We start from the raw sequence: 27,104 nt of genomic DNA on the forward strand, positions 1-27,104 counted from the left end.
GGGCAAGGTGCGGACGGCCGACATGGGCGGTGAGTGTGGGGGGGGGGGGGGGGCGAGCGCGGGAGCGATGCAGCATGTGTGCTCGGGATGCGGATGGCGCGTCTTTGCTAGAGCATATGCTGAGACGAGCGTTTTGCGCACACAGGCAACAGCAAGACGGCCGACTTCACGCAGGCCGTCATCAACAACTTCTAAGTGCCGCGCCGTGCGGACTTCCTTGCCTTCGCGCGCGCGTGGGGCGCACGCGCGCGCGAGCGAGAGAAAGGGGAAGCTGAGCAAGCCGAGAAAGCAGGAGGCTACTGCCTGCGACTCGGCGATGGGTATAGATAGGGAGCCGGGACGATCAATGACGATCTGCCTCTCGTTTTGCCGAGCTGGAAGAGACAGAGTGATAGAGACGCACGCGAGGAAGCTTGAGCACACCTGGCGCTCTCGAGGGGAGGAAGCGCGAGCGACAGGGTGAGCATGTGGGAGACGCGCGAGGCGAACCCGCGCGCGAGAGTCTCGCTAGACAGGTGCATTGCGTGTGTCGGTAGCAGCTGCGCATCGCACGTCTCTCCGCCCGCCCATCTACGTGCCCTCCGTCTTTGCGGCGCCCGCACTGCCCTCCGGCGCCCTCTCCGGCGGCGCAAAGCGTCGCCAGTAGCGCGTGATGGCGGCGAGATAGGCCGCCTTGTTCTCCGGCTCGGCCTTGATGGTCTTCTTGAACATCTTTGCAATCTCCATCGTGCTCGTCACCTGCGGATTGCGCTCCATGACCTCCATGACGTGCCGCTCAATGTCCGACATGGGCGCGTTGCTGCGTCGTGCTGCTGCTGCGGCGCCACCCTCGCCGGCGACGCCGGGAGAAGAGGCGCGCGAGCCGGAGGGCGACGCCATGGGCGAGGCGCGCGAAGTGGAGCCGGCCGTGGCGGTGCGTGCTCGCTTGCTGCCGTCGTTGTTGCCCGAGCCGCTCGAGGAGGGCACATGCTGGCCGCCGCCCGGCGCCTCGCTCTTGCGCTTCTTCGAGCCGCTCGGCGAGCTCGGCGCTGCCGCTCCAGCAGCCGCTGCGCCTGCACTGGAAGCCATCGGACTCGTGGCACGGCTGCCCTGGCTGGCCGTCGGACTGCCACTGCGGCTTGCGTTCCTGCTCTTGCCGCCCGCAGGCCGCGCGAACGGCGACGTAGCTCGCTGCGCCACATTCGCATGTCCCGCGCCCGGACGATGCGTGCCGCCTCCTGCTGCACCGGGCGCCGAAGCCTGTCGTGCCGTCTGTGCTGCGCGTGCAGCAGCATGCGGCGCCGCACTGGCATGTTTCTCATGTCGGCCCACGGGTGTCGATGCGCCACTGCGTCGTGCTGCAGCTGCAGCTGCCGCGGCTGCTTCCTTCTCCTTCTCCGCTGCAGCAGCAGCAGCAGCAGCCTGCTCCTCCTCCAGCTTCTTGCCGCCATTCTTGAGCCGCTCGCGCTCCTCGCGCTCCTTCTCCTCGCGCACCTGCTGCAGCGCTCGCTCCGGATTGGCAATCGCCGTGTCCTCCGTGTCCGAGTCCTGCGGAAAGATGTCAGCTTCACTGCCCCGCTAGCCTCTGCTGGCTGCGCGCTCACGTCGCTGAGGTAGGGATTGACGTCTTCCTCGTACGCCTCGTTGCCCTGGTTGCGCGCCAGCGCCCGCACGATCTTTTGCATCTGTCTCCCCGAGCCTGTCAGCTGGTCGTCCGTGCGTCTTCCTGGCTCCGGCCCGAAGAGATCATCCTCCTCGTCGTCCGATGCTTGCTCCGCCCGCGCCATCTCCTTCTTCATGCGTTCGGCCAGCTCGTGCGTGTCGGCGTCGCCGAGGTCGTACTCTTCGCCCTCGTTGTGGTCGTCGTCGTCGGCCATCTCTTCCTCAAAGTCGACCTCGCCGTACGTGCCCTCGTCCTAGCTGCCATCAGCCTGGCTTTGCAGCGAGCGAGCAATGCGAAGCAGCTCACCTGGTCCCGCCCTCTCCTGCCACGATCTCTCGGCGCGCCGTCGACGGGCAGCGGCTGTCCGCGAGCGCGTCCGCCGAGGTTGTTGAACGCGCCCGGCAGCGCCAGATGCTTCCACTCGGGCACGGCGGCAAACTCCTCGTCGCCCTCCTCCTTCTTGACGCGCTGCCCGGCGCCTGCTCTGCTGCTGCCGGCGCTCGAGGGCCCTGCAAGGCCAATGGGATCATCGCCGCGCGCACGCATCATCCAGCGCGAGGCGCCGTCGGAGCGAGCCTTCTGATGCTTCTCGAACTGTGCGCAGGGCGTCAGCATCGCACGCACCTCTGCGTGCATGGGCCACAAGACTCACCTCCTTCTCTGCCTCCTCCCAGCTGATGGCGTTTGCGTGCTTCGGCTTCTGCAGGAAGCGGTAGCTCTTCGTCACCGGCACGACGCGGAAGCCGCCGTCGCCCTCGGCGTCAAAGACGAAGAGCACGTGGTTCTCTCCGTCGTCTGCGTCGCCCTCCAGCTTGCCGATCCACGGCGCATGGTTTGCGTCCTTCTTGCGTGCCGCAGCAGCCATCTGACTGCCCTCCTCCATCTTCTCCTCCTTGACGAGCTCCTCTGGCTTCACGTCCAGCACCGAGGGCAGCCCTTTGCTTCTCGCCTCGAGCGCCTCCTGCAGCGCATTGATGCCGCTGGGCGGCGCACTGCGCGCCGACGTCCACTCGCGCGGCGTGTCAAAGTCCTCCAGCACCCACGGCAGCCGCTCGTCGTTCCAGGTGCGCCGTGCCACCGCAGAGGCCTTGTGCACCTCCTTGACGCGCTTCTGGAACAGCCGCGCCTTGTTGCGCTGCGACACGTTGGAGAGCGTCGGCGCGATGAGCGAGGCGTCCGCCGAGGGCCCTCTGACGACAGGAGCGTGAGAGTCCGGCAAGACGAGTGGCGCATGCCGGCCGCGCAGCCGCCGCTCGACTGCACTCCACTCACTTCTCCTGCTTCGTCTTTGCCAGCAGCTCCTCGAGCGCGCGGATCTCCTCGTCGTCCTTGGGCCACTTTACGGGCACGGCCTTCTCCTTGCCGAGCAGGTCGTTCGGGTCCGGCGCCATGATGACGAGTGGGTTGCCGTAGCGATCCAGCACGGGATCTCCTGGCTTGGGGTTGGGCGCCTTGAGCTTCGGCGCGCCCTTGCGGTTGAGCTTGAGCGGCTGCACGAAGGGCGCGGCACGCGGATCGACGGGGAACGAAGAGGCAAACTTGAGCAGATGCGTCTTGCTCTGCAGGAAGGCAGGCTTGCACGACAGCAGCGGAATGTCGCGGTAGCCCGTCGGCGCTGCGGCGGCGGCAGCGGCGGGCGGCGAGGCACTGCGCTTCTTGATGCCGCTGCTGCTGCCGCTGGCCTGTGCGGGCTTGACGTCGCTCATGGCGGCGTCGGCGTCGGGCTTGGGCGGCATGGCGCGGCGAGTGCGCGCAGGGTGCGCCGTGAGAGGCAGCGGCTGAGCGTGGTGCGGAGGGTGTGGTGGTGAGGACGACCGACGAGCGGAGCTGGGCTGCTGAGCTGCTCCTTGCGCTCGCCGGCGGCCCGCCCGCTGCTCCCACGCTGCTTTCGCTGGCCGACTCCACTTTTGGGGCCACGCGCCGCTCAGCGCCGCCGCGCCTCGCTCCTTCTCTCCTCCCTCCATCATCTTCGCCCATGCCGCGCCAACGCATCCCCGCCTCGTCCGAGGCTTCCTCGGACGACGGAGCGCCGGCGACATCGCTCCCTCATCCGCGCACCGGCATGATCGTCGAGGTCGTCGTGCCCGTGCGCGCCGCGCCGCCGACGCACTCAGACGCGTACATGCGTGCCATCCGCGAGCGCGTCAGCGCGAAGCGGGCAGCCAAGGCAAAGAAGGACGCTGCAGCAGGAAAGAAGGGTCAGGCTGCGTCCAATCAGGCGAAGAGCGCAGGGAAGCAGAAGAAGGGCAAAGCGGCCATGTGAGTACATGCGATGATGATGCTAGTAGACGCGACGTGGGGAATGGAGCTGCCAGGACGGCGCTGAGGGCGCTGAGCAGCGCGTCGCGCTAGCGAGACGCAGCTTGCGAGCCGATGGGCATGCCCTAGCGAGGCGCACTTGAGTCGGCGCGCGACGTCGGCGCAGCCGTCTCGCCATCTGCTGCAGAGGAGTCGTCGGGCTGCGGGCCACGCTCACGCCCGTCCACGAAGCAGCATCGAAATCTCAGACGACCCAGCGAGCTCTTCGGACGAGATCATGCCGCCCGCTGCGCCCGTCGCCTCCTCGTCGCGCGTGCAGCCGCAACCGCAGCCGGCACGCACGAGCGCGTCGAAGAGCGCCACGCCTGCTGCGATGCAGCCACGAGCAGCAACATCAGCAGCAGCGGCGGCGGCGGCGGCACCTACGGCGACGACGAGCGTCGCAGCCTCTGGCACGCCGGCTCGCGCGGCGCCGCTGCGCGCTCAGCATGTCGCCTCACCCATCGCGCACGAGCGCAACAACGGGCTCTTTCGCGGCGCGCTCTCGTCGGACGAGGACGACGAAGCCGAGGTGGCTGCCGAGCTTCCTAGCCGAGCAGCAGATGCGACTGCCGCCGCGCTGCTCTCTCCTTCGCCGCCACCGCTGCTGCAGAGCCTCGCGCCGCCGCCGATCGAGGACTCCGATGAGGACTCTGACGCCGGGCCGGTCGTAAAGCGCGTCAGGACGGCAAAGGAGCGCGCTGTGTCTATCTCCTCCGAGGACGACAGCGACGACGCTCCGGCACCGCCTCGTAAAAGCAAGGGCAAGAAGAAGCAGCGCGCCGGTGGCTCGTCGAAGAAGAAGCGCGCAAAGAGCTCGAGCTCGAAGGAGAAGAAGAAGAAGCAGCGCAGGAAGGGCTCGGATGATGATGATGATCTGCGGCAGGACCTCAATGTGTGAGCTCGCGGCCGGCGCGAAGAGAAGCATGGCCCTGCGTCGAGCAGCAAGCTCATGTCGTGCTGACACGTGCCTCGCACAGCGACAAGTACGTGGCGAGCACCTCAGGCGCAAAAGCGAAGCGCGAGAGGGAGAGACGCATGGCCTTCTTCCAGCGGAAGCGCGAGCGCAAAGCCAAAGGGCTTTCTTCCGAGGAGGAGCCAACGTCGTGGTCCACTCCTTCTGCGTCCAGCGACGACGACGACTCGTCCGACGACAGCAGCAGCGTCTCCGACTCCTCGTTTGTCAAGTCCGACGACGCCCTTCCGAACCCTTACGCGCACCCTCCGGAACGCGTCAAGTCGAGGAAGGAGAAGGCGCTCTTCCCGGCACGGCCGCGCGGGCCGGATCGCAGCGGCCCGTCGTCTCGCAATCCGACAGGAGGACAAGCTAGCGTTCTCGAGGGCACCGGCCTCGTGCGCATGACGACGCTGCAGCACTGTCAGGCGTGGGTGCGCTGGATCACGCTACGGCTTCTCGGGACGGACGCGAGCGGCGACGCCGTCATGGCGATGGCGGCATCGCGCGCGCGGCTGCAAGAGCTCGTCGCAGGGCACTACAAGGCGCTGACAACGCAGACAATGCGCCGATCCTTCTACTGGCATCTCCGCCATTACGGGCACTTCGAGCGTCGGCCGGTGTCGTCAGAGGAAGAGGGAACCGGCTGCGCCGCGTGCGGCAGAGCCTCGCATCCGCGCGACAGCTACTTCACCTTCTCCGGCCGCTTCTACGACCGCGACACGCTGGCGTGGCTCACGCCCGAGCAGGACGGCAACACGTCGTCGGAGTGCTCGACGAGCGGAGAAGGGAACCACGTCGTCGAGCGCCGCGGGCACGATCCCAAGACTCGCACGCGCAGCTTCTATCTCGGCGCCTCCTGTGCGCTCCGCGCAAAGCTGATGCACAGTCTTGCGCACTGGGAGTTCCACGCCATGCGCGCCGTCAAGGCCAACGCGGCGTTCAAGCAGCTCGTCAAAGACGTGCAGGACCAGCGCCGCACGCCGAGCAGCGACGACATCGACAGCGTCGTGCAGTCGTACGCGCCGCGCCTCGAGCGCCAGCTGCGCAAGTTCGGCGACGAGAGCCAGGAGGCTCAGTTCAACACGGGCAGGTACAAGCACCTCAGCGCTCGCGAGCGCGACGGCTCGGTGTGGAAGGTCTGACCGTCCGCCGACTGGACGGTTCCCCACATCTCTCGGTCTCTCTCTCTCGACATAGCTCGCTCGTCACCTCAAGAATGCTAATCACTCACGTCACGAAGCTTCGAGCTCTTCCCTCCGTTCAGCTAATGAGAACCGCGTCATCCATTCCCCGCCTCTACCGCACTGCCGCCCGCCCTACTGCCTGCTCCCACCGCGTCGCGCTCCCTCGTGGCGGCCGTCGCCGAGCCCTCAGAGGCTCTTGCCCATACTGCAGCACGCGCGCACGAGCGGTCAGCTTCTCTCGCGCACCCGCAGTCGTGTCTCGCTTGACCACCACTCACAACCTCCGCTTCGTGAAGCTGAGCCACCACTTGCTCGGCTTGCCGTCGATGTACACCTTCTCCACGAGTCGTTGAGCGAGCTCGGTGCGCAGCTGCGTGAGGTACGAGCGGAGGTGTTCTGCCGCAGCGAGTCCGCCACATCAGCCTCTCTACTCTTCGCTTCTAGCACACTTCCATTCAGCGTGACTCACCGGCCTCAGCGCGGCTCGCAGGCGGCTGGTAGAGGTTGTTGAGCGGGAAAGAGGCGTCTCCGGGCAGCGAGAAGTTGTCGACGCTCAACGACTGCAGCTGCTTCGACGCCTCGTTCTGCGACATGGGCACGCGCGCACCGGCGATGCGCGAGAGGCAGTCGGAAATAAAGAGGATCAGGTAGATGAGGAGCTGTGGGGAACAAGGGTCAGCAGGGAAACAGCAAGGCGCGGCGAGGACGTGTATCGCGCCCAGAGGTGCCGGCATGCTGCAGGACGCCGAGCCAGGTCTAGCTTCCGCATGGACACAGAGTGCCGCGGCTGCAGCCAGTGAAGGCAGCGACTGCAGCCTGGTCGGATGGATCCCAGCTGTGGCGGCGGCATCCGAGAGCGTCCGTGCGCTCTGCCGATATGCCCCAGCCGGTGCGCATCACCAGCGAGTGACGCCGGCAGCAGCACGCAGCGCACTGAGCGAGCACGTCCAGGCCTGCCTACTTTGCAGACACCTCACATGCATCTGAGGCTCGCTGATGGTCATCCAGATGCGGATGCAAGTGCCCTTGGCCCGTGCAGCGCAGTGTGCCCGTCTTCGACCCTTCAGCGAGCCCAGCCGACCTTCTCCGGGCTTCGCGTCCATGCAGCATCCACGCTGCCTGCCGCTTCCATGCGCTCACTCACGCGATCGGCGCCGCCCTTGATCTCAAAGTTGCGGAAGAGGCAGTTTGCGCGGAAGAGGTCGATGGCCTCGTCGACGATGTCCATGGCGTCGGCATCGGCCAGCGGCGGCGCGGGCCCACGCACGCGGGTGCGGATGGGCAGCAGCGACATGGACGCGATGGCGCCGACGTCGGCGTCGTTGTAGGCGGAGTGGTAGGCGGGCATGGTGTGTGTGTGGAGGGAGGAGGTGATGTGGAGAGCAGGCAGGGAGCCCGAACACGCCAGTGTGGAGAGACGGCCGTGCGCACCGCATCCGCTGGCGTGCCGCACGTGATGAGGCGCGCGCAGCCGCGTCGCTGCTGGCAGGCACGCCGCGAGCGGCAAGGCACGCGCCCAGCGGAGCGGCTCCTGGACAGCAGCAGCGGAGTGCCGGCCTCGCTCCGCCTTTCCCACCTTCATCGCCTCATCCTCCTCCATCGCTAGCCCACTATGGCGACGCCATCCTGCGCCTCGCTGCGGCAGCCCATCCTCGCCATCCTGCGCGCCTCCGACCTTAGCTCCATCTCCGCCAAGAAGGTGCGCACCGAGCTGGCCGCGCAGGCGCACCTCACGCGCCTCGGCCTCGACGTCAGCAACAAGGCGCACAAGGCGGCCATCGACGAGGAGATCCGCGCCAGCTTCGCACAGCTCGACGCCGAGAACGTCGCGCGTGGTGCCGCGCCCATCGCGCCTGCCGCTCCGCCGCCGGCTGCGGCTGCACCGCCGCGGCCGCCGGGCATCGCACTGCCGGGCAACGGCGTGCGAGGCATTGCGCTCCCCGGCGCCGGCGTGCGCGGCGACTCGAGCGCGCCGCCGCCGGACAACAAGGATGCAGAGATGGCAAAGGCGCTGCAGGCGCAGTTCAATGCAGATGCAGCGGCCGGGCCGTCCACCCGAGGCGCAGCCAACGGCTCCAAGAAGCGCAAGAAGACGGCGAGCACGAGCAAGAAGGACGACATCATCTCCTCCGATGAGGAGGTGGGAGGCACGCCGTCGGGATCGAGGAAGAAAAAGGCCGCGAGCAGCAAGAAGAAGAAGACGACGAACGGCGAGGAGAAGCCGAAGAATCCGAACAATCCCTTCAACCGGCCCGTGCTGCTCAGTTCAGCCATGGCGGAGATCTGTGGAGGCGATCAGGTGAGTGCCGGCGGCCTGCGGGGGCGCAGATGCGGCTGCGAATGGCGCGTGTATGCGTGTGCTGATGCGTGCTCGCTTGCGTTCCCCCTGCAGATGCCGCGCTACGAGATCACGAAGCAGCTGTGGAAGTACATCAAGGACCGCAAGCTGCAGAACCCGAACAACGGGCGAGAGGTGCGTGTGCTGAATTGCTGGCAGTGCGAGGGCGGTGCAGAAAGCAAGAGGCGGCGAGTTCGGCGAGAAGGGAGAGACGAGTAGGGCAACGGGCCCCGGCGAGGCGCTGCACGGCGCACGAGGACGGCCATTTTGCGCAACCAGCCTTATTCTCGCCAGTGCGGCAAGCTGCGAAGGACGACACGCAGGCTCGAAGACTCTTGTTGACATGCTTCGTCGCCTCGTCTCTCCTTTGACAGATCATCTGCGACGAACGATTGACAGCGCTGTTCGGCAAGAGCAAAGTCGAGTGCGTAGGCCTTCTCTCTGTACATGCCCCTGAGTCTTGCTGACGCGCCGCGCTGTCTCGCACAGCTCATTCGGCATGGCAAAGGTGCCTACTCTCTCCCTCCTCCTCTGCCTGCCAGCGGGCTTCAGCTGATCTCCCTGCCCCTCGCAACAGCTCGTGAGCCAGCACGTCAGAAAGCCGGATGAAGCGTGAACGCGCGATCGCAAATCTCTGCCGGCCCCGCTCTCCGCATCTGCACATTCTCGTCACCGCCCGCTCTGCTACTTCATTCTTCATCCTTTCATGCCCTCAAGCTTTGCTCTGCCCAGCTCTCTTCGTCCCGCCCTGCTTCCGCCTGCTCAGGCATCGGTCATCCACGCCCTTCTCTGCCATGCACCTCATCCTCTCTTCTTCGCTCTACTAGCTCCCCGGGCCGAGTCTTCATCTGTCACGTAATGCCTCTCTCTGTCCATCTCCCTTCGAATCAAGCTCCGCTCGAAATCACAAGCTGCTCAGGCTGTCGTATGCATGAAGCAGCTGCGCAGCTGCGTTGCAGGCTCGCCGCGCGCTGCGAGCGCACCTGCCAGACGCAGCATCCTGATGTGCTGCTGCGATGGAAGCAAGCTTGCATTGCTCTGCTTTCCCATCTCGTCGCATCCCTCTGCCGCCATGCTCACGGCTCGACCTCTGCGCGATGGTCAGCATGCAGTTCGTCTGCGACAACGCGCGGCTGCTGCTGCCTGCACTCACCGCCGAGGATGAGGCTCATGTCGAAGGAGCACGAGACGACGATGGGCTCTTTTGGATGGTACGCCACAGACGGCACGCTGCCCTTGTGTCCCGGCAGCTGCAGGAGAGCGAAGCACGTACGACACGCGCTGCTCGTCAGCGAGGAGCTCCGCAGCTGCATGTGTCACAGTCTGGCAACGCACCTTGTACACCAGCTCTCCCGTCTCCGTGTTCCACAGACTCATCGTCCCATCTCCACCTCCCGCAATGACTCTCCTGCCGTCTGGTGCCCACGCTCCGCGAATCAGCACCTGCTCAAAGCCAATCGGCAGCCCCGCGAGCGTGCGTATCAGGCGTGGCGCGCCCACATGACCGGGCGCAGGCTCGGGCGCGAAAGGCCGCACGTCCCACAGACGCACGGTGCCGTCGGCACTGGTCGAGAGCAGTTGCGTGCCTGAGGGAGATAGCCGCGCGCAGAGGACGGTGTCGGTATGCCCTCGCAATGAGAAGACAATCTCCTTCTTCGCAAGCTCGTAGACCTGGCGCGAAGAGAGCAGTGAGCGGCCCGAAGCTGGCATGAGAAGGCCCAAGTCTCATGCACTGAGCGGACCCGCAGTCGCGCCTCAGCAGCACGATTGCTACGGCCAGCAGGCGAGTGCGCCAAGGTGCGCGGTGCGTGCTACCTTACAGAGCTGCTGCGCGACAGGAGAGAAAGTCGCCTGAGTCGCCTGCAGGACATCCGAGCTTCCCTTCACATCGAGGCCCCGGCGCCAGCAGCTCCCAACGACTCCGCCTGACCGCTGCAGCTGCTCTGGTCGACTCACGTGAATCTCGTTGTCCAGGCCACCCACATACACCTGGCTTCCATCCTCGCTGAACTCGACGGCCGTGACGGGGTATCCCACCTTGAAGCTGTCCCGTGGCTTCCCGCTGTTCTCCCAGTCCCACAGCATCACGTTCCCATCGTCTCCTCCGCTGACCAGCAGTTCTGCCGCGCCGCGCACCGGGCCGCGCGAGACGGCGACGGCATTGATGATGCCGTGATGTCCGCGCAGGCGACGCAGCTTCTGCCCGTTCAAGGCATCCCACACAATGAGCGTGGCGTCGGCCGAGGCGGTGAAGAGGCGCGGTGTGTGTGAGGGCGCTTGCCGCGACCAGCAGAGCGACGTCACCGCCTTGCTGTGCCCGGCCAGCAGACCGAGGTTGCTGTTCTCGCCGTACGTCGTCCACAGCGCTGCACGGCCCGCCTGTCAGTATGCGGATACACGGGCGGCTGCGATTCCGCGACGCACAGATTGTCCGGTCGATGGAGCAGGCTGCGATGTATGCGCCGTCTGGGGAGAACGCCACGTCCAGCACCTCAGCCTGAGGCGGAGCGCAGCAATGTCAGCACAGGTGCTGCCGCACGAGGGTCGCACGCCAGCTCACGCCATGTGCGCCCGTGAGTGCGAGAATCGGCGCCGCGAGGCTGCTGGTGCGCCGCACGCTGCGGATCAGGCCCTTGTCCTTGCCGTTGGCGGCAGAGCTGATGGCGACCTGCTGCCCGGCATCGCCGTCGGCCTCCTGCCGCGCGCGCTTGGCGAGCGCCGTGCCATTGCCGCGCGCCGGCGCCGCGGCGCCGTACGAGTCGGGCTCCTTGCGCTTCGTGTCGGCCATGGCGCAGAAGTGGAGCGGCGGGCAGTGGGCGCGAGAGGTGCGGGAAGACGTGGAGAGAGCGCAAGACGCGCGCCGCGTGGCCGTCAGCCGCCGCCTGAGAGCTGCCTGTGCCGACGGCCGTGCGGCTGCCGGCTGCACGTGACGCGCCCCGCCGCGGGCGCGAGAAGCGCTGGCCCTGCTCAGCACCTCCACTCGGCGCTTCTTCGCGCCGCCTCGTTCGCGGCCAACCCACCCACACCCTCGCCAGCATGGCCAGCAGCAAGGCATTCAGCAGCACCAATGTGCGCTGCGCCACGCTCATCGGCCATGTCGACCACGGCAAGTCGTCGTACGCCGACTCGCTCCTCGCCGCCAACGGCATCATCTCGGCGCGCCAGGCGGGCAAGCTGCGCTACCTCGACTCGCGCGACGACGAGCAGGAGCGCGGCATCACTATGGAGAGCAGCGCCGTCAGCCTCAGCTTCAAGCTGCGCACGCACGGCGACGACGGCCAGGTGGGCGCCGTGCAGAGCTTCATGATCAACCTCATCGACACGCCCGGACACGTCGACTTCAGCAGCGAGGTCTCGACGGCCAGCCGCCTATGCGACGGCGCCCTCGTCATCGTCGATGTCGTCGAGGGCGTGTGCACGCAAGTGAGTGTGCCAGTCCTGCGCGCTGTCCCGCCTCTCCGCTCACGGTGCGTGCCCGACAGACGATCACAGTGCTGCGGCAGGCGTGGTCCGACCGCCTCTCGCCCATCCTCGTGCTCAACAAGATGGACCGCCTCGTCAACGAGCTCAAGCTCTCGCCCTCGGAGGCCTACCACCATCTGCAGCAGCTCATCGAAAACGTCAATGCCGTCATGGGCTCCTTCTTTGCCTCGGAGCGCATGGAAGACGACCTGCGCTGGCACGAGGCGCGCGAGGCGCGCCTCAAGGCGCGCAAGGAGGCGCGCGGCGAGTCCGTCGTGGGCCAGTCCAGCGAGGGCGGCAGCGCAGAGGCGGGCGCGGCAGATGCCGACGAGGAGGAGGAGCGCTACGAGGAGCTCGACGACGAGGATATCTACTTTGACCCGGCGCGCGGCAATGTCATCTTTGCCAGCGCCATCGACAACTGGGCATTCCGCCTGGAGCGCTTCTCGCACCTCTACTCGCGCAAGCTCGGCATCAAGGAGAGCCGCTTCCGCAAGGTGCTGTGGGGCGACTTCTTCTTCGACCCGAAGGGCAAGCGCGTCATTGGGCACAAGCAGAAGGAACGCCTCGGCAAGAATCTCAAGCCCCTCTTCGTGCAGTTTGTGCTGGAGAACGTGTGGGCCGTGTACGAGAGCGTGGGGAATCGCGACGTGGAGAAGATCGAGAAGATCGTCAAGGCGCTCGAGCTCAAGATCGCACCGCGCGACCTGCGCGCAAAGGACACGTCGCAGCTGCTGCCGGCCATCTTCTCGCAGTGGCTGCCACTGGCGGCATGCACCTTCTCGGCGCTGGTGCAGTGCGTGCCCGCGCCCTCGGTGGCGCAGCGCACGCGAGTGCCGAAGCTGCTGCATCCTGGCCTGAGCTACTTCTCAAAGACGGAGCCCGCCTCGCCGCTCGAGCAGGATCTCTTCGAGGCGCGCTCGGGGCCCGAGGCTCGTCGCTGCGCCTATGTCAGCAAGATGTTTGCAGTGCGCAGAGGAGAGCTGCCCGAGGCACGGCGCAAGGAGATGACGGCAGAGGAGATGCGACAGCGCGGACGCGAGGCTCGTGAGAGGGCCGCGGCGGCGCGCGAGGCGCTGCTGGCTGCCACGGGCGCCTCCGTCGAGGAGCCTGCCTCGAGCCCGGCAGCAGAGGGCGCGCCGCTTGAGGAGCTTTCTGGCTCGAGCGCTGCTCCTCGGCAAGATGCGATGCAAGAGGCAGACGAGGAATCGCGCAAGGATGAGGAGGTGGTGCTGGGCTTCTCGCGGCTGTACAGCGGCACGCTGCGCGTTGGGCAGACGCTGTGGGCCGTGCTGCCCAAGTACAATGCCTCCCTGCCGCCCTCGCACGCCGCCAACGCGAGGCATCTCAAGCAGGTGACGCTGCAAGGCCTGTACATGATGATGGGCCGCGACCTCGTCGCGGTCACCGAGGTGCCGGCGGGCAACGTCTTTGCCATTCGCGGCCTCGAGGGCACAGTGCTGCGCAATGCCACGCTCTGCGCACCACCGGCCGGCGATGCGACAGAGACGCCCGATGCGGCACAGGCCAGCGAAGCATTCGTCAATCTCGCGGGCGTCAACATGCTCTCGGCGCCGATCGTGCGCGTGGCACTTGAGCCGGAGAACCCGAGTGAGTTGTCTCGCGACTGGCAGGGGCCTGTCCAGTGCTGACGCTCTCCACCCTGCAGCCGAGATGCCGAAGCTCGTCGAGGGCCTGCGTCTGCTGAACCAGGCAGATCCGTGTGTCGAGACGCTTGTGCAAGAGACAGGCGAGCACGTCATTCTGTGCGCTGGCGAGCTACACCTCGAGGTCAGTGGCCAGGCAGCGGTTCCCCGTCAGCTTGCTGACGCACGTCCTTTGCAGCGCTGTCTCAAGGACCTGCGCGAGCGCTTTGCGCGCATCGCCATCCAAGCATCCAAGCCCCTCGTGCCCTTCCGCGAGACGGCCGTGCGCGCAGCCGAGATGCCGCCGCCCAAGACAGAGGGCGCTCAGCGCGGCACCATCGTCGGCTCTGTCGCTGGCGGACTGGTGCAGTACTCTGTGCGCGCCGTGCCTCTGCCAGAGGCAGTGCTGGCGTTCCTGCTAGCCAACACCCGCACCATGCGCACGCTCCTCGCGCGCGATCGACGAGGCGCTGCCAGTGCGGATCAGCAAGTCGACGAGAACGAGGCAGACACGGCGGGTGCTGCTGCTACTACCGAGGCGAAGAAGGATGGCGCAAGAGAAGTGTCGCCCGAGGACTTTTGGCCGGAACTCGATGCTCGCCTGCAGGCTGAAGGTCCGGCGTGGAAGGACGTGGCGGAGAAGATCTGGGCTTTCGGACCGCGTCGGGTCGGCCCAAACTTTCTCGTTGACGCGGCTGGTCTCAGCGCACAGTCGTGAGTGCCGGCACAGACCCTCTTCGGGCCAGCAAACTCTGACGCTCTTGCACAGCCTGCGACAGCGTACCGAGCCGCGCCGCGCCTTCAAGGACGGACGACCTTCTTCCGGGCTGCCTACGCCCTCAGCGCAGCATGGCCTTAGCAGTGCCGATGCAGACGGCGCCGAGCTGGCCACTGCGCTAGATGCAGCCGCAAGGATTGAAGACGACGCCGACGAGGCACCAGCGCAAACCGACATTTCGTGGAGCGCGCGCGACCTCGTCGACTCGGTCGACACGGGCTTTCAGATCGCTACGCTGCAGGGACCGATGTGTGCGGAGCCGGTGCAGGGCTTGGCTTACTTTGTAGAACGCGTTGAGGTTGACAAGGAGGTGGCGCAGAAGGAGGGAGGTGAGTTGCAGGCGCCCTGAGCGTAGCCCACGAGCTGCAGCTGACGAGCATGCCCCTCTCCCTGCCGAGCAGCCCGTGTCAAGCTCTCGCAGGTCACCGGCTCACTCATCTCGTCGATCCGCGAGGCGTGTCGCCAGGGGCTGCTCGACTGGTCGCCGCGGCTCATGATGGCCATGTACTCGTGCGACATTCAGGCGTCGAGTGAGTTTCGCAGCCGCTCTCGCTGGCAACAGCGTTTGCAGAGCACTGACTCGTCCGGCCCTCCTTCAACAGCCGACGTGCTCGGCAAAGTGCATGCCGTGCTCTCGCGTCGGCGTGGGCGCATCACGAGCGAGGAGATGAAGGAAGGCACGTCGTTCTTCACCGTCGGCTCGGTGCTGCCCGTCGTCGAGTCATTTGGCTTTGCCGACGGTATGTGCTCTCCGCTGTTGCTCGCTACTCGCCCTGCTCACCAGGCATTCCCCGCAGAGATCCGCAAGCGCACGTCCGGCGCCGCAAGCCCGCAGCTGATCTTCAAGGGGTGAGTGTCAGCGGCCTGTCAGCACGACATGCTCCCGCTGACGCCCCATGCCGCTGCTCAGCTACGAGCTCTTCGACATTGACCCGTTCTGGGTGCCGCGCACCGAGGAGGAGCTGGAGGATCTGGGTGTGCTGGGCGAGCGGGAGAATGTGGCCAAGCGCTACATGGACGCCGTGCGCTTGCGCAAGGTGAGTGGGACGACGCAAGCAGTGCTGCCAGCTGTGCAAGATGCTGCAGCTGCACTGACGGCTGACGCTGCCTCCCATGTGCTCCCTGCCAGGGCATGCACGTCGACAAGCGCATCGTCGAAGTGGCGGAGAAGCAGCGGACGCTGAAGAGCAACTAGACACGCCGCATAGAATGCACCCTCCATCGCCTGAAGCACAGCCAATCGCAGATGGTGATGAGGTCTGAGGGAGCATGTGCATGGTTGGCTCGGCTCAGCATGTCATGCGCCAAGAGGCAGCACCTGAGACGCCGAGGGGCCGCGAGAGGGGCAGCGCGAGGGGCAGCGCGTCACGGAGGCCCGCAGGTGCACTCGGCAAGCCTGTCCCTCTCCGTCATCTCTGTTGAGCCCGTGCCGCCCGGAGACTGAGTCCGTAAGAGCATCGAGTGAATATCGGCGATCTGCGATCTGGGGCACTCTTGCGTTTCTCCGCTCGCGGGGAGCTGACGAGAGGCGAGCGGAGGCTGCTCGTTGCGGAGGCACGGCGTGCTGAGTCAGCACACGCTTGCATCAGCACGGCGCGGGCCCTCCACAGCGAGCGCGTCTTGCATTTCGCGCCTCGAGCGAGGCCTTCTTACCTCACGCCTCGCCTGCTCACGTCTGCTTCACCACCTCCTCCTCCTTGCATTCTCTCACCATGGCCGCGCGTCAACTACACTCCACCTTCACGCGTCTCGCCTCGTCCTGGCCCAAGGACCCGCTGCGTCCCAACGCGCAGATGGGCCGCGCCATCCAGGCCTTTGCCGACGAGACGTTCCTCGCGACGCCCGCCTCGGCCTCCAAGCTGCCCGACCCGCAGCCGCCGCTGCCCGACGTCGCGGCGGCGCCGGAGCGCGACTTCAAGCAGCTCAGCGCCGCCGACGAGGGCGCGGCTCGCGCGGCGCTCGAGGCGCTGCAGGCCATCCAGGAGGGCAAGGCGTCGAAGCAGGTGAGTGCCGGCTGCTCGAGCTCGAGGCCAGCGGCAAGACAGGCTGCAACGGGGCCGACGAAGAAGCGCGATGCGAGAGCTTAGATGGAGACCGACGTCTGCAACATCGATGCTTCTCGTCGTCTGCTTGCTCGCGCCATCGTTGCTCTCATAGCTGCGCCCCGCCTGCTGCCCTTCTCGTGTGCAGCGCAGGCCCAAACGGCATCTTGCCTGCCTCAATGTCGCCAGCCAGCTGTCCTCGCGCATGCTTTTGTCCTCGCTCTCTCATCTCATCTGCTCACGGCATCCATCAACAGCACCCGACACCAGACAAGATTCTCCGTCCGGCGTCCAACAAGGACTACTACTCGCGCCTGACAGCCACCATCGACAAGGCGGCGGCTGGACAGGACGTGTCGCCGTCGTTTGGCGAGCGCTTCCGTCTCTTCCTCGGCGGACGGCGATGAGCGTCGCGATTCCTTTCCAGGTGATCGAAGGGAGATCAGGGGGGGGCAGGGAGGAGGAGGTGAGGTGGGAGAGGGCACGTCAACATCATGACATGTCTCTTGCAGTCAACGTATCCTGTAATCGGCGCACTCAACCAATGTGATTCCTACCATAGACGAGGAGGGAGGGATGCATCGCATTCAGAGTCGCTAGGCGGGACAGAAGAGATGGAGCACAGGGGAGCTAGGTAGGCGGTGTCGGCCAGCCGACGATGGGGGCCGAGGCAGCACATAGAGGTGGTCGTTAAGCAGAGTACAGAGACGAGGCGAAGGTAGAGTCGTCGGAGAGATGGAGCGGTGGAGGAGAAGGAAGGTGAAAGCGCGAGAGAGGGCGAGTTAACAAGCGCAAGGTGCCGTCTTCATCATAGCCAGAAGCTCCGTCAGCTTGGCGTGCACCTCGTCGCGTCGGTCCTTCTCGGGCTGCTGCTGCTGCTTCTGCTGCTTCGGCGTCTCGGGCGTCTCGTCGCTGTCCTGCAGGCTGAGGTGCGGCATGCCTCCGCACAGCGCCGTCACCACGGCCTGAGCTCCCGGGCTGAGCGCCTTGCTGACGCTCATGGGCTCCGGCTGGAAGTGCTCGATCTTGCCGGGCGGCGCAAGCGCCGCTTCGCGCAGAGGAGCATCAATCTCGGCTGCCGTGAGACCGAGGGAGATGGGAGCAGAGGGAGAGGGAGGCGCCCAGGGAGACAGCCCGAGCGCGCGTTCGAGACGAGAGAGACCCTCGAGCATGGCGGGTGCGGGCAGCGAGAAGGTGAGCCGGAACATGCCGAGCCGAGGGTGGTGGTAGCTGCGAGTGCAGTGATGAGCTGTGGCCGTACCGTGTAGGACGCACGAGAGGAGGCAACACTCACTTTGAGCCCGGCGTCACGCAGACACGATGATCCAGTGCTCTAGCCCACAGAGCCGTCTCGCCTTCCTGCGGCGTCAGCTTCCTTCCATTCAGCAGTCTTGGCATGAACCGCTCCAAGTCGGCCAGCACAAAGTGTCCCGCATTGGCGGGCGAGTAGTTGATGCCGTGGTGCTGCAGCCACTGAGTCACAAGTCGATAGGCGGCGCCCAGGCGCGCCTGGTTGGTGCGGATAAAGGCGCCGTAGAATGTCGGGTGGGTGAGGAGCGCGGAGAAGAGTGCGTCGGAGGGAGAGGAGACCATGTAGAGCTTCGCAGTGCTCATCATTGCCTTCAACAGCGTGCTGCGCAGACGTAAGGGGCTCGCTTGTCAGATTCCCGAACGACGTCGCAAGGCGGAAGAGCCAAACGTACGGATTGTGCTGGCTGATCAGACTGCCCACGCGGAAGCCATTGATGCCCCAGTCCTTGCTGCTGCTCGAGACGATGTGCACGCGTCCCGGATGGCAGCCGGCCTCCTTGAGCCAATCGATGTTGAGCGCACTGATGAAGCCCTGATCGGGCCCAAAGGCCGTGCTGCACTTGTACGTGGACAGTGCGTAGATCTTGCGATGTGCGAAGAGAGTCAGTGGGGTGTGTGCGTCGCGTGGTAGAGAACGCAGGCTTACCTCGTCGACGACAAGATGCAGATCGTGCTTCTCGACAAAGCGGCCATAAGCGAGCATGGCCTCACGATCATAGCATCTGCCCGAGGGGTTGTGCGGGTTGCACAGCAGCACCGCCGCACATGTCATGTGCTTTGCATGCAAGCCTTGCAGCGCCGCCTCGAAGCCACGCAGCGCCGTCTCGCCACTGAAGTCGACGGCACTCGTGCCGTCGGTGCTTGGCGAGAAGACGGGGACGCAGGTGACGTTGGCGCGCGTGTTGAGATCGGCATCGAATCCGTCTGCACTGGGCGTTAGTGAAGCGTGAAGAAGCGAGGGGACGGAAACTGACTATAGTAAGGCTGCGATGTGCAAAGGCGATCAGCTGGCTGCTCTCGCGCACTCCCGCGGTGTAGTGAGACGACTCACAGCCGCACAAAGCACAGCATCGCCATCGCCGGCGAGATGAAGGAAGACCTGGTCGAGCAAGCTGCCGCACCCGGGGCCCGTGATGAGGTGTGAAGGCAGCACGGGCGAGACAGGGGCGAATGCGGCCGAGTTGTAGTGCGAGCAGAGAGCGGCAAAGAGACGCGTGGAGCCGAAGAGGGAGGTGCCGTAGGTGAGATCGCTGGCGTGGAGGGAGAGAGAGCGGTGGAAGAACTGGCAGAGAGAGAATGTGTGAGTGAGTGTGAGGGGGACAAGGCGAGGGGCACGTACGTCGAGCAGCTCGGCCTCCATCAGGCTGTTGTTGGCAATGCCGAGGTTGACGATGCCGCTCTGGTCAAGCACTGTGTCAGCTGCAGCCAGGCCCACGCTGCTGTCCCAAGTGACTCTGCAACGCCGCACACACGCACGGGGTTGTCGCGCGCACAGTAGGCATCGCTGAGCATGCGGTCAAAGGTGGCCCAGAAGGGCGTCACTTTGGCCGCCTCGGCCTCGCCGCGCGCAGCGAGGCGCGGGATGGAGCTGGGCGGCGGCGCGATGGGCGAGTTGGCGGAGGGCGCCATGACTGATAAGCTCTCCTGGGGCAGCGGAGGGACGGCAAGCGGGAGGGATCGACAGGGACGAGGCCACTGGCGTGGGAACAGCAGATCTGGGAGGGCTTGGCAGGGCGAGGAGCGAGAGCAGCGGGACTTCTCAAGGGGGGGGCAAGGTGGAGGGCAGCGGTCTGAGGTGCGTGTGCGGGAGGTGGGCGGGAAAGCAGAGGGCGCAGCGGGCGCTCGCGATGGCGTGCTCGACGTGGCGCCGCCGACGCAAAGCACGCAATCACACGTGACTCAGGGGAGAGCTCCACGTGGCATCGCTCTCGGGACACGGGCAGGGCGCGTGGGAATGCTGCGCCGACGCTTGGGCCACCCAGAGGCGAGGAGAGCAACACCGACGCGACGTGTGTGGCGCTAGGCACACGCTTCTTCTCGCCTCCACCACCCTCGCCATCATGTCGCTGGCGCAGCTGACGCTCAGTGTCGCCACGATCTACACCTTCTTCCTACTGTGGGGCCTGCTGCAGGAGCGCCTCACCACCACGGCCTACACGCTTCCGCCGCACGCTTCCCTCGCACACTCGGCCTCGGCGCATCTGCGCGGCCAGGCCAGCGAGACGTTCCGGCATCCGCTGCTGCTCAATGCCCTGCAGGCCATCGCCTGCACAGCGCTCGCTGCCTCCTATCTCCTCCTCCGTCGTGCGCCCGGCGTCAAGCCACTCGCAGCGCTCGGCCTCGATGCTCTTTCGCCGCGCGGCGCCGTCGCTGCTCGGCGCGAGAAGGACGCCTCGGCGGTGCCAGGGCGCATCTCGCCGCTGCTGCTGCGCTACCTCGCCGTCGCAGCCTTCCAATCGACGGCCTCGCAGCTCGGGCTCCTCTCTCTCTCGCACGGCATCAGCTACCCTACCCTGACGCTTGCAAAGTCCTGCAAGCTCCTGCCCGTGCTCTTCGCCCAGGTGCTCCTCTATCGGCGTCGCATTGCGCCGCACAAGTACCTCGTCGTCGCCCTCGTCACCGCCGGCATCTCACTCTTCATGCTCTGCGCTCCCGCCAAGCCGGGCAAGGCTGCTCGCGCGGATTCCTCGCTCGGCCTGGCCCTGCTGCTCGCCAATCTCTTCCTCGATGGCCTCACCAACTCGACGCAGGATGAGATCTTCGCGCACTACCGCGTCTCAGGCCCACAGATGATGTTCCTCATGAACCTTGCTGCCTCGTTCCTCCTCTCTGCTTCGCTTCTCTTCCCGCGCGGAGGCGCAGGACACGGCAATGAGCTCACCGCTGCGGCGGCGTTCATCTCGAGACATCCCACGATCATCAAGGATCTGGCGGCCTACTCTGCCGCGGGCGCCATGGGGCAGATCGCAATCTTTGAGACATTGCAGCGCTTCGGAAGTCTCACGCTCGTGTCGATCACTGTACGTTGCCTCTTCCTCTCCTTGCACCTCGTTCAGCAACTGCTCGCTGACGCAATTGACCCGATCGCAACCTCCTCGCAGGTGACGAGAAAACTCTTCACCATGCTGCTCTCCATCCTCGTCTACGGACACGCACTGCGACCAGCTCAGTGGCTCGGCGTGCTCGTCGTCTTCGTAGGCCTGGGCGTCGAGGCGGCCGAGAAGCGACGCGCAGGCGCCCGCAAGACTGCATCTGCGTCGGCTGGTGCAGGAGGGGCCAAGGAGAAGACGAGTTAGAGCCGGATAGAGGGGACACGACAATAGACACATGCAGGGATGGTCTTGCATTGCGCATGGGCCAAGGGTATGTAGATGAGATGGCAAGAGTGCAGAGCAGGTGCTGCGTCGTCGGAAGGGTGAGAGGGAGGATGGTTGATATCTCTCGCATGCGGGCTCAGAAACGGCCAGCAAGGCTTCGCGCCGCATCAGCGGCGCTCAGACGCGTCGAAGAAGCGCCCCATGCCGAGGCGCCAGAGTTGAGCGTTCCTGCGCCGCCGAGGCGCGGCAGCGTGCCGGACGCAGCAAGCCCCGAATTAGGCATGCCGAAAGGGCTGGGCGGAGCGCCGGCGCTCGCCGAGGAGGGCGGAAGAGAGGGCACGCTGGCGGAAAGCGGAGGGACACTTGCGTCCAGCGGCGCACGCTGAGAGGCGAGACGCGATGCGGGCGATTGCGAGCCGTCGGCGTAGGGACGCTGCGGTGAGCCTTGCGCCGCCGGCGATGCAAGCGCTGGTTGGTACTGCTGTTGCTGGTGCGGCGGCTGCTGAGGCTGCTGTTGATGTTGCTGCTGCGCAAAGCCCGCGCTCGCAGGTGTACGCGGCAGTCCAGCGGTCGGCATAGTCCGTGTCGGCGCCTGCGCTGCAGGCACGAAAGATAGAGGCGGGACGTTGCCGTTGCCGTTGCCGCCGCCGCCTGAAGAGTAGTAGGATGCGCCGCGCGGCTGGAAAGTCGCCTTGGGCGCCGGCGAGGGAACGGGCGTGCTGGGAGTCGGCGAGGGCGAGGGCGCGGGCCGAGCGACGGCGGGCGATGCCAAGGGAGGAGCGCTGGGCGCTGCTGCTGCGCGAGGCGTGTCGGACCGTGCGTCCGGGGTCGGTGCAGGTCCACTCGCGACGGCGGGAGGTGGAGTGCTCGGTCGTGCTTGCGTCTCGACGGCTTGCTGCAAGTACTCGCGCGTCTGGCTGTCTTGCGCCGCTGGAGGTGCAGTCTGTGGTGCGGCAGCCTCGCTGCTCCGCCGCTGCGGCGCCTCCGCTTGGTCTTGCGTCTGATCCTGCGTAGCACCCACGATGGGCGCACTTGTCTCGCCATACACCTCCCTCGTCTCCTCCTGCGGCAGCAGCACGTTCTGCTGCCCCGCCTCCGCCTCAAGCTCCGGCGGCAGCTCCACCTCGCTCTCGCCACGCACGGCTGCCTGCAGCCGCACCATGTGCGCCAGCATGGCGCCATTCGCAGCGCGTGCACCGCGCGCATGTATACGCAGCGCTTCGTGCAGATCCTTGTGCGTGGCGCGTGCGTGCGTGGCGAGAGAGGCACGCAGTGAAGTACTGAGAGAGGCCAGTTGAGAAGCCAAGTGCGCAGCTTGTTGACGAGCCTGTGGGCGATCAGTGGCGTGAGTCTCTCGTCGCTCTGCCAAATCACACCAAGGCAAGCACGCACCTCCTGCAACTCCTCCAGCTTGGCCTCGACGCGCTCAAAGTTCCCACCCGCGGCGCTTCGGGCCCGCAGATTCTCCGCCTCGCGCCGCTTGAGCATAGCTGTGCCCGCGGCTTCGTGCGCGGCATCGACGAGCCCATGGCGGACTAGCAGAGCATCACGCGCTGCGCGTGCTGCGAGCGATTGATAGGAGAGGGGATGGGCAAGGTGGAGATGCGAGTGCGCCGACTGTGGGCAGTCAAGTGCGAGGCGCGCGTCAGCAGAGGAATGCCGGCTAATGCTCTGGGGTGCTTGCCAGGGGCAGAGAAGACTCACGAGGGTGTCTCGCTCGAATGCTAGCGCTCGTAAGGCAGAGGCAGTCTGCTGCAACACATCTGGCAGCCCTTCGCGCGCTGGAATGGCACGCGTGGCCTCGAGCGTAGCCAGTGCTTCGAGCCGGGCGGAGAGTGCGGCTAGAGCGCCCGTCAGGACTGCAGGACGCAGCTGTGTCAGCGTCTCGGAGATGAGTGAGTGCCTGCTGTCAAAGCATGCGCGCTTCGCCAAGAGCAAAGCACAGCAGAGGCCGATGTTTTTGCCGGCGCTGCAGGAAGCAGGGGCCTTGCTCGCTCTCAAGCACGGCTCTGCTGCACGCAGGGCCGAACTCACCAGCTCCGCTCTCCTCTCTCCTCTCCCCCCTCTCCGCTGCCGCTCTGAACTGCATCTCCAATCTCGTCACCTCCGCTCTGGCCGCGACCAATTCCTCGTCCGTGTCGGCACCGCTGATGGCCGTTGCGCTGCTTGCGCCATTGACCTGTCGCGCCGCTCGCAAGCTGCCAAACAGGCCCGCATTGCTTGGCTGTGCTGCGCGCAGTGCGAGAGATGTAGTGACGGCGCCCGAGGGCAGCCCTAGGCCCGCGCCCACATCGACGGAGAGGTTCCCCGCGCTGCGAACGGCGGAGATGGCGGCGTCGAGACGACGCTGAGCGGCAGGTGCGGCGCCAGGCCCGACGTTGGGCAGCACAGGCACGTAGGCAAAGTCGGCGTCGATGAGCGCCGGCGTGGCGGGATGGCGCAGCACATCGGGCAGCGCGAGGAGGCGCGAGAACCAGGCGGCCAGGGCGCGCGCGTGGGCGTGCGACGCGGCGGCGTGTGCGGCGGCCTCGGCGCCGTGCAGGGATTGGGGAGACGTGAGAAGCAGCTGTGGCGCGGGCGGCGGCGGCGGCAGAATGTGGTTCGGCAGCGCCAGCGAGAGGGCCAGCAGCCAGAGGGCCAGGTCGGCGGCGCGGCGCTCGATGCGCGGATAGTGCGTGCGGCGCAGCGCGGCGAGATTGCCGTGCGCCGAGAGAGAGAGGGCAATGTCGGAGGCGGCGGTGCTGCCGGGGCGCCGGTAGGGCAGGATGGGCAGGTGCAGCTGGACGTGCAGGAAGAGCGGCACGGACGGAGGCCGGGCATGAGAGGAGGGCGAGGGACTGGCACGGTGTGTGGCCACGTCGGGCGCGAGACGCGACATGGTCGGCGACGCGCAAGGGGAGACGAAGGCGAAGAGGAGGCAGCGGCGGATGCGCTGGATGCGGCCGCCGAGGTCGTGGGGATGTGGAGTCGAGAGACGAGCTGCTCGTCGTCGCCGGCGCATGGCCGATGCGCTGCTGGCACGGACGCCGCCGCCGTGCTTCCGTGCGAGTGCGGCGCGCCGCGCTGACGCTGGCTGGCGGGCAGCAGAGGAGAGGCCGCGCGAGCCTTGCTGCCCCGCGCCGAGCTCGCCTCACTCCTCCGGCGCTGCTCCTTCCTCGTCCCCTCCACCACCTCTCGCCCCCTCCTGTCTTCGCGATGGAGCCCCTCTCCACCGCGCGCCCCGCCGCCGCACCGCCAACACGCGTCACCTACATCCACGATGCCGACGTCGGCAACTACTCCTACGGCTACGGCCACCCCATGAAGCCGCACCGCATGCGCATGACGCACAACCTCGTCGCAAACTACGGCCTGCAGCGCCACATGCACCTCGTCCGCCCCGCACGTGCCACGCGCGAGCAGATGACGGCCTTCCACACCGACGAGTACGTCGACTTTCTAAGTCGCGTCACGCCCGAGAGCGTCACGCAGCTCACGGGCGACGGCACGCGATGTGAGTGCGGCGGCGACGAGAGGGGCGCCGCGTGGGCGAGGCAGCATGGGCGAGGCAGCGTGGGCGAGGCAGCGCGGCAGCGCTGCAGCCATGTGCAAGCTCACGTACACAGCGCTAGAGCTCGCAGCCTGCTCAGGCAAGGGCGCGACGGCCGAGAGCGGCAGAGCGTCGGCATTGCAGGGCGCACACCGGGCATACTGGCGCAGGCATTCTGGCTTCTCGCACAAAGGACGTCCCGCTTTGCTTGGTGCTGCGCAGAGAAGCACCCGAGGGATGGCTGCGTCTGAGAGAGCTGGCGCCCTCCGTTCCTGGCTGTGCTCGCTACCTAGGCGCTGACACCCACCACGCAACGCAGTCCTCATCGGCGAAGACTGTCCCGCCTTCTCGGGGCTCTTCGAGTTCTGCACCATCTCCGCCGGCGGCTCCTTGGCTGCTGCTTCGGCGCTCAACGCCGGCACCGCCGACGTGGCCATCAACTGGGCTGGCGGGCTCCACCACGCCAAGAAGCGCGAGGCCAGTGGCTTCTGCTACGTCAACGACATTGTGCTTGCCATCCTTGAGCTGCTGAGGTGCGTTCCTTGTGGCCCAAAGGCGAAGCGGCGGAGCTGATCGGGGTGGGACGATGACAGGACACATCTCCGGGTCCTCTACATCGACATAGACATCCATCACGGCGACGGCGTCGAGGAAGCCTTCTACACTACCGATCGAGTCATGACAGTCTCCTTTCACAAGTTTGGAGACTTCTTTCCCGGCACCGGAGACGTGCGCGACGTGGGCATGAAGCGCGGCAAAGGCTACGCTGTCAATGTGCCGCTGAAGGACGGCGTGGGAGAGACGGAGTTTGCGGGCATCTTTCGACCGGTGAGTTGCGGTGGGAGGCGGGACGACGAAGGGCAGAGAGGCGCAGGTGACGCGGGCGAGGCACGCCCCCGAAGAGAGGGCCAGCTGCTCGCGAGGGCTGCTCCACCGGCCAGCATCTCGCGCTAGACTTGCCGCCTCACGCACGTCGCTTCGGGCCTGCCTCTGCTCACTCCTGCTGCTTCCTACCCGGCAGGTGCTGCAGCACATCATGGACTGGTATCGGCCCGGCGCAGTGGTGCTGCAGTGCGGCGCCGACAGTCTGGCGGGCGACAAGCTTGGGTGCTTCAACTTGAGCATGCGCGGTGAGTCAGCCCGGCGGTCTGGCTTGACAAAGAGTGTGATGCTGGGCATAGGCGGAGACGAGGACCTGACGAGATGCCTGTGCGCGAGCTTAGTGCTCAAGCGCAGCCTAGCAGCAGAGGCAGGTGCCGTGGTGACGGCCTCACTGATGCTTTTTCGTGCGCAGGCCACGCCGACTGCGTCAGTTTCATGAAGTCGTTTGGCGTGCCGCTGATCTGCCTTGGCGGCGGCGGCTACACGATCCGCAACGTGGCGCGCACATGGACGTATGAGACTGGCCTGCTGGTCGGACAAGAGCTCGACGAGGATCTGCCGTTCAACGAGTACATGCAGTACTTTGGCCCCGAGTACAAGCTCGACGTGCCCATGACGAGCATGGAGAATCAGAACTCGCGCGAGTATCTGGAGGGCTTGCAGTGAGTCGTGCAACGGGAGAGGGCGTTTGCTCGCAGGCGAGACTGACGGTCCTGGCTCGCAGCGCACGCATCATCGATAACTTGCGCTGCCTCAATCCGGCACCGTCGGTGCAGATGCAGGAGACACCACGCAACCCGCTCAATCCTGCAGAGCTGGATGTGTCTGACGACGAGGACTCGGATCTCGACGAGCGGATAAACCGTGAGTTGTGACCACCGCCATGCCGTGCATGCACCTGCCCGTCTACTGACGCTTCTCTCGGCGTGGCAGAGCGCCTGCGCGATGCCCATGTGGAGCGCTATGGCGACGAGCTTTCGGGCGACGAGGAGGATGATGGCGGCGACATGGATCTCGATGGACTTGGCAGCTCTCGTCGAGCCTCAACGCACGGCATGGTGCGCAACTGGTCGCACCTCGGCGGCGGCACCTCGCGGCTAGGCGGCGATCTTGGCGCGCGCTACGGCAGTGGCAGCAGTCGGTCCTTGATGAACGGCCTGGGCCGCGCCTCGCCTTCCGGCTCTACCTTTGGCGCGCCGCCGCCCGCCGGCCTCGGGATGGGCTTCAGCAACGGACACGCCGCCAGTGGCTCCAGCGGCAGTCCACTGCCTCCACGACCAAAGCGCAGCTTCTTCGCGGCGCGCGCGAAGAAGGCGTCGCCGAATGGAGGAGCCGAGTCTGCAACCCCACGACAAGGAACAGCAGCGACACGCCCGCAGATGCCGCCCATGATCGGCCGCGCCACGGCGGTGGACGAGCTCATGTCCGAGGCGGGCGGCGCGGCGGCCGATACGCCGCTGGGAGGCAGCCCCAGACCCAGCTCGTTCAGAGATACGCCGCCTGCTCATATGCTGGCCACATGACGGCACGCTGACTCGATCCCCCCGACCACCCTGCAACACCCCTTCTCCCTCGCATGTATCACTTACCCCGCTCATGACCTCATCGACGCACCACTCTGCATCATCACACGCGCGTGCGGCTCGCATGTGGAGGGATCGCTTGGTGTGTGGGAGGGCAGCTGATGTGACATGATGAGACGTGACGCGACGATGGA

The 27,104-nt window shown here is 66.2% G+C and overlaps 12 protein-coding genes across 12 annotated transcripts in view; 7 read left to right on the forward strand and 5 right to left on the reverse strand.

The window, feature by feature from the left end:
• The window catches only part of FA09DRAFT_362465 (putative IDH1-isocitrate dehydrogenase [NAD] subunit 1, mitochondrial), a gene marked incomplete at its 5' end in the record, with an annotated part of 2,443 nt that extends 1,845 nt beyond the window's left edge, over positions 1-598 (forward strand). Inside the window, one exon of the mRNA XM_025745476.1 lies at positions 146-598. Coding sequence (XP_025596062.1) covers positions 146-195 — 50 coding nt within the window. The 3' untranslated portion in view covers positions 196-598. The remainder of the gene's footprint in view (positions 1-145) is intronic.
• On the reverse strand, positions 556-3,451 carry FA09DRAFT_331750 (hypothetical protein). The gene is made up of 5 exons (XM_025743165.1): positions 2,915-3,451; positions 2,295-2,832; positions 1,949-2,236; positions 1,584-1,895; positions 556-1,527 (listed from the first exon to the last, which is right to left on the reverse strand). Exons 1-5 carry the CDS (start codon positions 3,376-3,378, stop codon positions 571-573), a joined length of 2,559 nt encoding a protein of 852 aa, XP_025596063.1. The 5' UTR covers positions 3,379-3,451; the 3' UTR covers positions 556-570.
• A 148-nt stretch (positions 3,452-3,599) lies between these two features.
• FA09DRAFT_331751 (hypothetical protein) lies at positions 3,600-6,184 on the forward strand. Its single transcript, XM_025743166.1, has 3 exons — positions 3,600-3,901; positions 4,136-4,837; positions 4,921-6,184. Exons 1-3 carry the CDS (start codon positions 3,618-3,620, stop codon positions 6,038-6,040), a joined length of 2,106 nt encoding a protein of 701 aa, XP_025596064.1. The 5' UTR covers positions 3,600-3,617; the 3' UTR covers positions 6,041-6,184.
• Positions 6,185-6,208: 24 nt separating this feature from the next.
• Positions 6,209-7,430, reverse strand: FA09DRAFT_311465 (ARP2 3 complex 21 kDa subunit; the record flags this gene model as incomplete). Its single annotated transcript, XM_025740665.1, has 4 exons — positions 6,209-6,287; positions 6,361-6,478; positions 6,552-6,741; positions 7,227-7,430. 4 exons carry the CDS (start codon positions 7,428-7,430, stop codon positions 6,269-6,271), a joined length of 531 nt encoding a protein of 176 aa, XP_025596065.1. The 3' UTR covers positions 6,209-6,268.
• A 205-nt stretch (positions 7,431-7,635) lies between these two features.
• Positions 7,636-9,341, forward strand: FA09DRAFT_331754 (SWIB-domain-containing protein). Its single transcript, XM_025743167.1, has 5 exons — positions 7,636-8,381; positions 8,475-8,555; positions 8,795-8,844; positions 8,910-8,928; positions 8,998-9,341. The coding sequence occupies exons 1-5, from the start codon at positions 7,695-7,697 to the stop codon at positions 9,034-9,036; spliced, it is 876 nt and encodes a 291-aa protein (XP_025596066.1). The 5' UTR covers positions 7,636-7,694; the 3' UTR covers positions 9,037-9,341.
• On the reverse strand, positions 9,238-11,233 carry FA09DRAFT_331757 (putative U5 snRNP-specific 40 kd protein). Its single transcript, XM_025743168.1, has 6 exons — positions 10,981-11,233; positions 10,845-10,917; positions 10,377-10,786; positions 9,756-10,091; positions 9,574-9,670; positions 9,238-9,510 (listed from the first exon to the last, which is right to left on the reverse strand). The coding sequence occupies exons 1-6, from the start codon at positions 11,206-11,208 to the stop codon at positions 9,497-9,499; spliced, it is 1,158 nt and encodes a 385-aa protein (XP_025596067.1). The 5' UTR covers positions 11,209-11,233; the 3' UTR covers positions 9,238-9,496.
• A 176-nt stretch (positions 11,234-11,409) lies between these two features.
• Positions 11,410-15,830, forward strand: FA09DRAFT_362471 (putative Tef2-translation elongation factor 2-putative). The gene is made up of 10 exons (XM_025745477.1): positions 11,410-11,843; positions 11,903-13,493; positions 13,552-13,673; positions 13,728-14,242; positions 14,298-14,635; positions 14,708-14,836; positions 14,909-15,046; positions 15,104-15,155; positions 15,217-15,343; positions 15,436-15,830. Exons 1-10 carry the CDS (start codon positions 11,457-11,459, stop codon positions 15,499-15,501), a joined length of 3,465 nt encoding a protein of 1,154 aa, XP_025596068.1. The 5' UTR covers positions 11,410-11,456; the 3' UTR covers positions 15,502-15,830.
• Positions 15,831-15,970: 140 nt separating this feature from the next.
• FA09DRAFT_331760 (hypothetical protein) lies at positions 15,971-16,806 on the forward strand. Its single transcript, XM_025743169.1, has 2 exons — positions 15,971-16,309; positions 16,606-16,806. The coding sequence occupies exons 1-2, from the start codon at positions 16,019-16,021 to the stop codon at positions 16,753-16,755; spliced, it is 441 nt and encodes a 146-aa protein (XP_025596069.1). The 5' UTR covers positions 15,971-16,018; the 3' UTR covers positions 16,756-16,806.
• Positions 16,807-16,901: 95 nt separating this feature from the next.
• Positions 16,902-19,470, reverse strand: FA09DRAFT_331761 (PLP-dependent transferase). Its single transcript, XM_025743170.1, has 8 exons — positions 19,136-19,470; positions 18,999-19,058; positions 18,711-18,941; positions 18,634-18,643; positions 18,306-18,583; positions 18,052-18,242; positions 17,643-17,981; positions 16,902-17,578 (listed from the first exon to the last, which is right to left on the reverse strand). The coding sequence occupies exons 1-8, from the start codon at positions 19,286-19,288 to the stop codon at positions 17,131-17,133; spliced, it is 1,710 nt and encodes a 569-aa protein (XP_025596070.1). The 5' UTR covers positions 19,289-19,470; the 3' UTR covers positions 16,902-17,130.
• Positions 19,471-19,708: 238 nt separating this feature from the next.
• Positions 19,709-21,008, forward strand: FA09DRAFT_311476 (UAA transporter). Its single transcript, XM_025740666.1, has 2 exons — positions 19,709-20,679; positions 20,761-21,008. The coding sequence occupies exons 1-2, from the start codon at positions 19,720-19,722 to the stop codon at positions 20,953-20,955; spliced, it is 1,155 nt and encodes a 384-aa protein (XP_025596071.1). The 5' UTR covers positions 19,709-19,719; the 3' UTR covers positions 20,956-21,008.
• Positions 20,989-23,935, reverse strand: FA09DRAFT_331762 (hypothetical protein). The gene is made up of 4 exons (XM_025743171.1): positions 23,011-23,935; positions 22,681-22,835; positions 22,369-22,593; positions 20,989-22,303 (listed from the first exon to the last, which is right to left on the reverse strand). The coding sequence occupies exons 1-4, from the start codon at positions 23,852-23,854 to the stop codon at positions 21,113-21,115; spliced, it is 2,415 nt and encodes an 804-aa protein (XP_025596072.1). The 5' UTR covers positions 23,855-23,935; the 3' UTR covers positions 20,989-21,112.
• Positions 23,936-24,137: 202 nt separating this feature from the next.
• On the forward strand, positions 24,138-27,093 carry FA09DRAFT_331763 (hypothetical protein). Its single transcript, XM_025743172.1, has 7 exons — positions 24,138-24,469; positions 24,825-25,038; positions 25,099-25,333; positions 25,527-25,635; positions 25,800-26,049; positions 26,112-26,251; positions 26,321-27,093. The coding sequence occupies exons 1-7, from the start codon at positions 24,172-24,174 to the stop codon at positions 26,908-26,910; spliced, it is 1,836 nt and encodes a 611-aa protein (XP_025596073.1). The 5' UTR covers positions 24,138-24,171; the 3' UTR covers positions 26,911-27,093.
• Positions 27,094-27,104: the final 11 nt, after the last annotated feature.

This window comes from Tilletiopsis washingtonensis (genome assembly GCF_003144115.1).
Source record: "Tilletiopsis washingtonensis strain MCA 4186 unplaced genomic scaffold FA09scaffold_20, whole genome shotgun sequence".
Taxonomy (NCBI): domain Eukaryota; kingdom Fungi; phylum Basidiomycota; class Exobasidiomycetes; order Entylomatales; genus Tilletiopsis; species Tilletiopsis washingtonensis.

Excerpts from the sequence above, each read along its gene's own strand:
- FA09DRAFT_331750 (XM_025743165.1), bottom strand. The coding sequence starts at position 3,378 with ATGCCGCCCAAGCCCGACGCCGACGCCGCCATGAGCGACGTCAAGCCC. Across the intron at positions 2,833-2,914 it reads GCAAAGACGAAGCAGGAGAA|AGGGCCCTCGGCGGACGCCT; the intron begins GTGAGTGGAGTG and ends TCCTGTCGTCAG. Across the intron at positions 1,528-1,583 it reads TCAATCCCTACCTCAGCGAC|GACTCGGACACGGAGGACAC; the intron begins GTGAGCGCGCAG and ends ATCTTTCCGCAG.
- FA09DRAFT_331751 (XM_025743166.1), top strand. The coding sequence starts at position 3,618 with ATGCCGCGCCAACGCATCCCCGCCTCGTCCGAGGCTTCCTCGGACGAC. Across the intron at positions 3,902-4,135 it reads AAGAAGGGCAAAGCGGCCAT|CATCGAAATCTCAGACGACC; the intron begins GTGAGTACATGC and ends TCCACGAAGCAG. Across the intron at positions 4,838-4,920 it reads CTGCGGCAGGACCTCAATGT|CGACAAGTACGTGGCGAGCA; the intron begins GTGAGCTCGCGG and ends TGCCTCGCACAG.
- FA09DRAFT_331754 (XM_025743167.1), top strand. The coding sequence starts at position 7,695 with ATGGCGACGCCATCCTGCGCCTCGCTGCGGCAGCCCATCCTCGCCATC. Across the intron at positions 8,382-8,474 it reads AGATCTGTGGAGGCGATCAG|ATGCCGCGCTACGAGATCAC; the intron begins GTGAGTGCCGGC and ends TTCCCCCTGCAG. Across the intron at positions 8,556-8,794 it reads ACCCGAACAACGGGCGAGAG|ATCATCTGCGACGAACGATT; the intron begins GTGCGTGTGCTG and ends CTCCTTTGACAG.
- FA09DRAFT_331757 (XM_025743168.1), bottom strand. The coding sequence starts at position 11,208 with ATGGCCGACACGAAGCGCAAGGAGCCCGACTCGTACGGCGCCGCGGCG. Across the intron at positions 10,092-10,376 it reads GCCTGGACAACGAGATTCAC|GTCTACGAGCTTGCGAAGAA; the intron begins GTGAGTCGACCA and ends TCTTCGCGCCAG. Across the intron at positions 9,671-9,755 it reads CGGGAGAGCTGGTGTACAAG|CTGCCGGGACACAAGGGCAG; the intron begins GTGCGTTGCCAG and ends GCTCTCCTGCAG.
- FA09DRAFT_362471 (XM_025745477.1), top strand. The coding sequence starts at position 11,457 with ATGGCCAGCAGCAAGGCATTCAGCAGCACCAATGTGCGCTGCGCCACG. Across the intron at positions 13,494-13,551 it reads ACTTGAGCCGGAGAACCCGA|CCGAGATGCCGAAGCTCGTC; the intron begins GTGAGTTGTCTC and ends TCCACCCTGCAG. Across the intron at positions 14,636-14,707 it reads GGTGGCGCAGAAGGAGGGAG|CCCGTGTCAAGCTCTCGCAG; the intron begins GTGAGTTGCAGG and ends CCTGCCGAGCAG.
- FA09DRAFT_331760 (XM_025743169.1), top strand. The coding sequence starts at position 16,019 with ATGGCCGCGCGTCAACTACACTCCACCTTCACGCGTCTCGCCTCGTCC. Across the intron at positions 16,310-16,605 it reads AGGGCAAGGCGTCGAAGCAG|CACCCGACACCAGACAAGAT; the intron begins GTGAGTGCCGGC and ends ATCCATCAACAG.
- FA09DRAFT_331761 (XM_025743170.1), bottom strand. The coding sequence starts at position 19,288 with ATGGCGCCCTCCGCCAACTCGCCCATCGCGCCGCCGCCCAGCTCCATC. Across the intron at positions 19,059-19,135 it reads ACTGTGCGCGCGACAACCCC|AGCGGCATCGTCAACCTCGG; the intron begins GTGCGTGTGTGC and ends GTGCTTGACCAG. Across the intron at positions 18,243-18,305 it reads TGCATCTTGTCGTCGACGAG|ATCTACGCACTGTCCACGTA; the intron begins GTAAGCCTGCGT and ends GCACATCGCAAG.
- FA09DRAFT_311476 (XM_025740666.1), top strand. The coding sequence starts at position 19,720 with ATGTCGCTGGCGCAGCTGACGCTCAGTGTCGCCACGATCTACACCTTC. Across the intron at positions 20,680-20,760 it reads TCACGCTCGTGTCGATCACT|GTGACGAGAAAACTCTTCAC; the intron begins GTACGTTGCCTC and ends ACCTCCTCGCAG.
- FA09DRAFT_331762 (XM_025743171.1), bottom strand. The coding sequence starts at position 23,854 with ATGTCGCGTCTCGCGCCCGACGTGGCCACACACCGTGCCAGTCCCTCG. Across the intron at positions 22,836-23,010 it reads GAGAGAGGAGAGCGGAGCTG|TCCTGACGGGCGCTCTAGCC; the intron begins GTGAGTTCGGCC and ends TGCGTCCTGCAG. Across the intron at positions 22,594-22,680 it reads CATTCGAGCGAGACACCCTC|TCGGCGCACTCGCATCTCCA; the intron begins GTGAGTCTTCTC and ends GACTGCCCACAG.
- FA09DRAFT_331763 (XM_025743172.1), top strand. The coding sequence starts at position 24,172 with ATGGAGCCCCTCTCCACCGCGCGCCCCGCCGCCGCACCGCCAACACGC. Across the intron at positions 24,470-24,824 it reads CACGGGCGACGGCACGCGAT|TCCTCATCGGCGAAGACTGT; the intron begins GTGAGTGCGGCG and ends CACGCAACGCAG. Across the intron at positions 25,039-25,098 it reads GCCATCCTTGAGCTGCTGAG|GACACATCTCCGGGTCCTCT; the intron begins GTGCGTTCCTTG and ends GGACGATGACAG.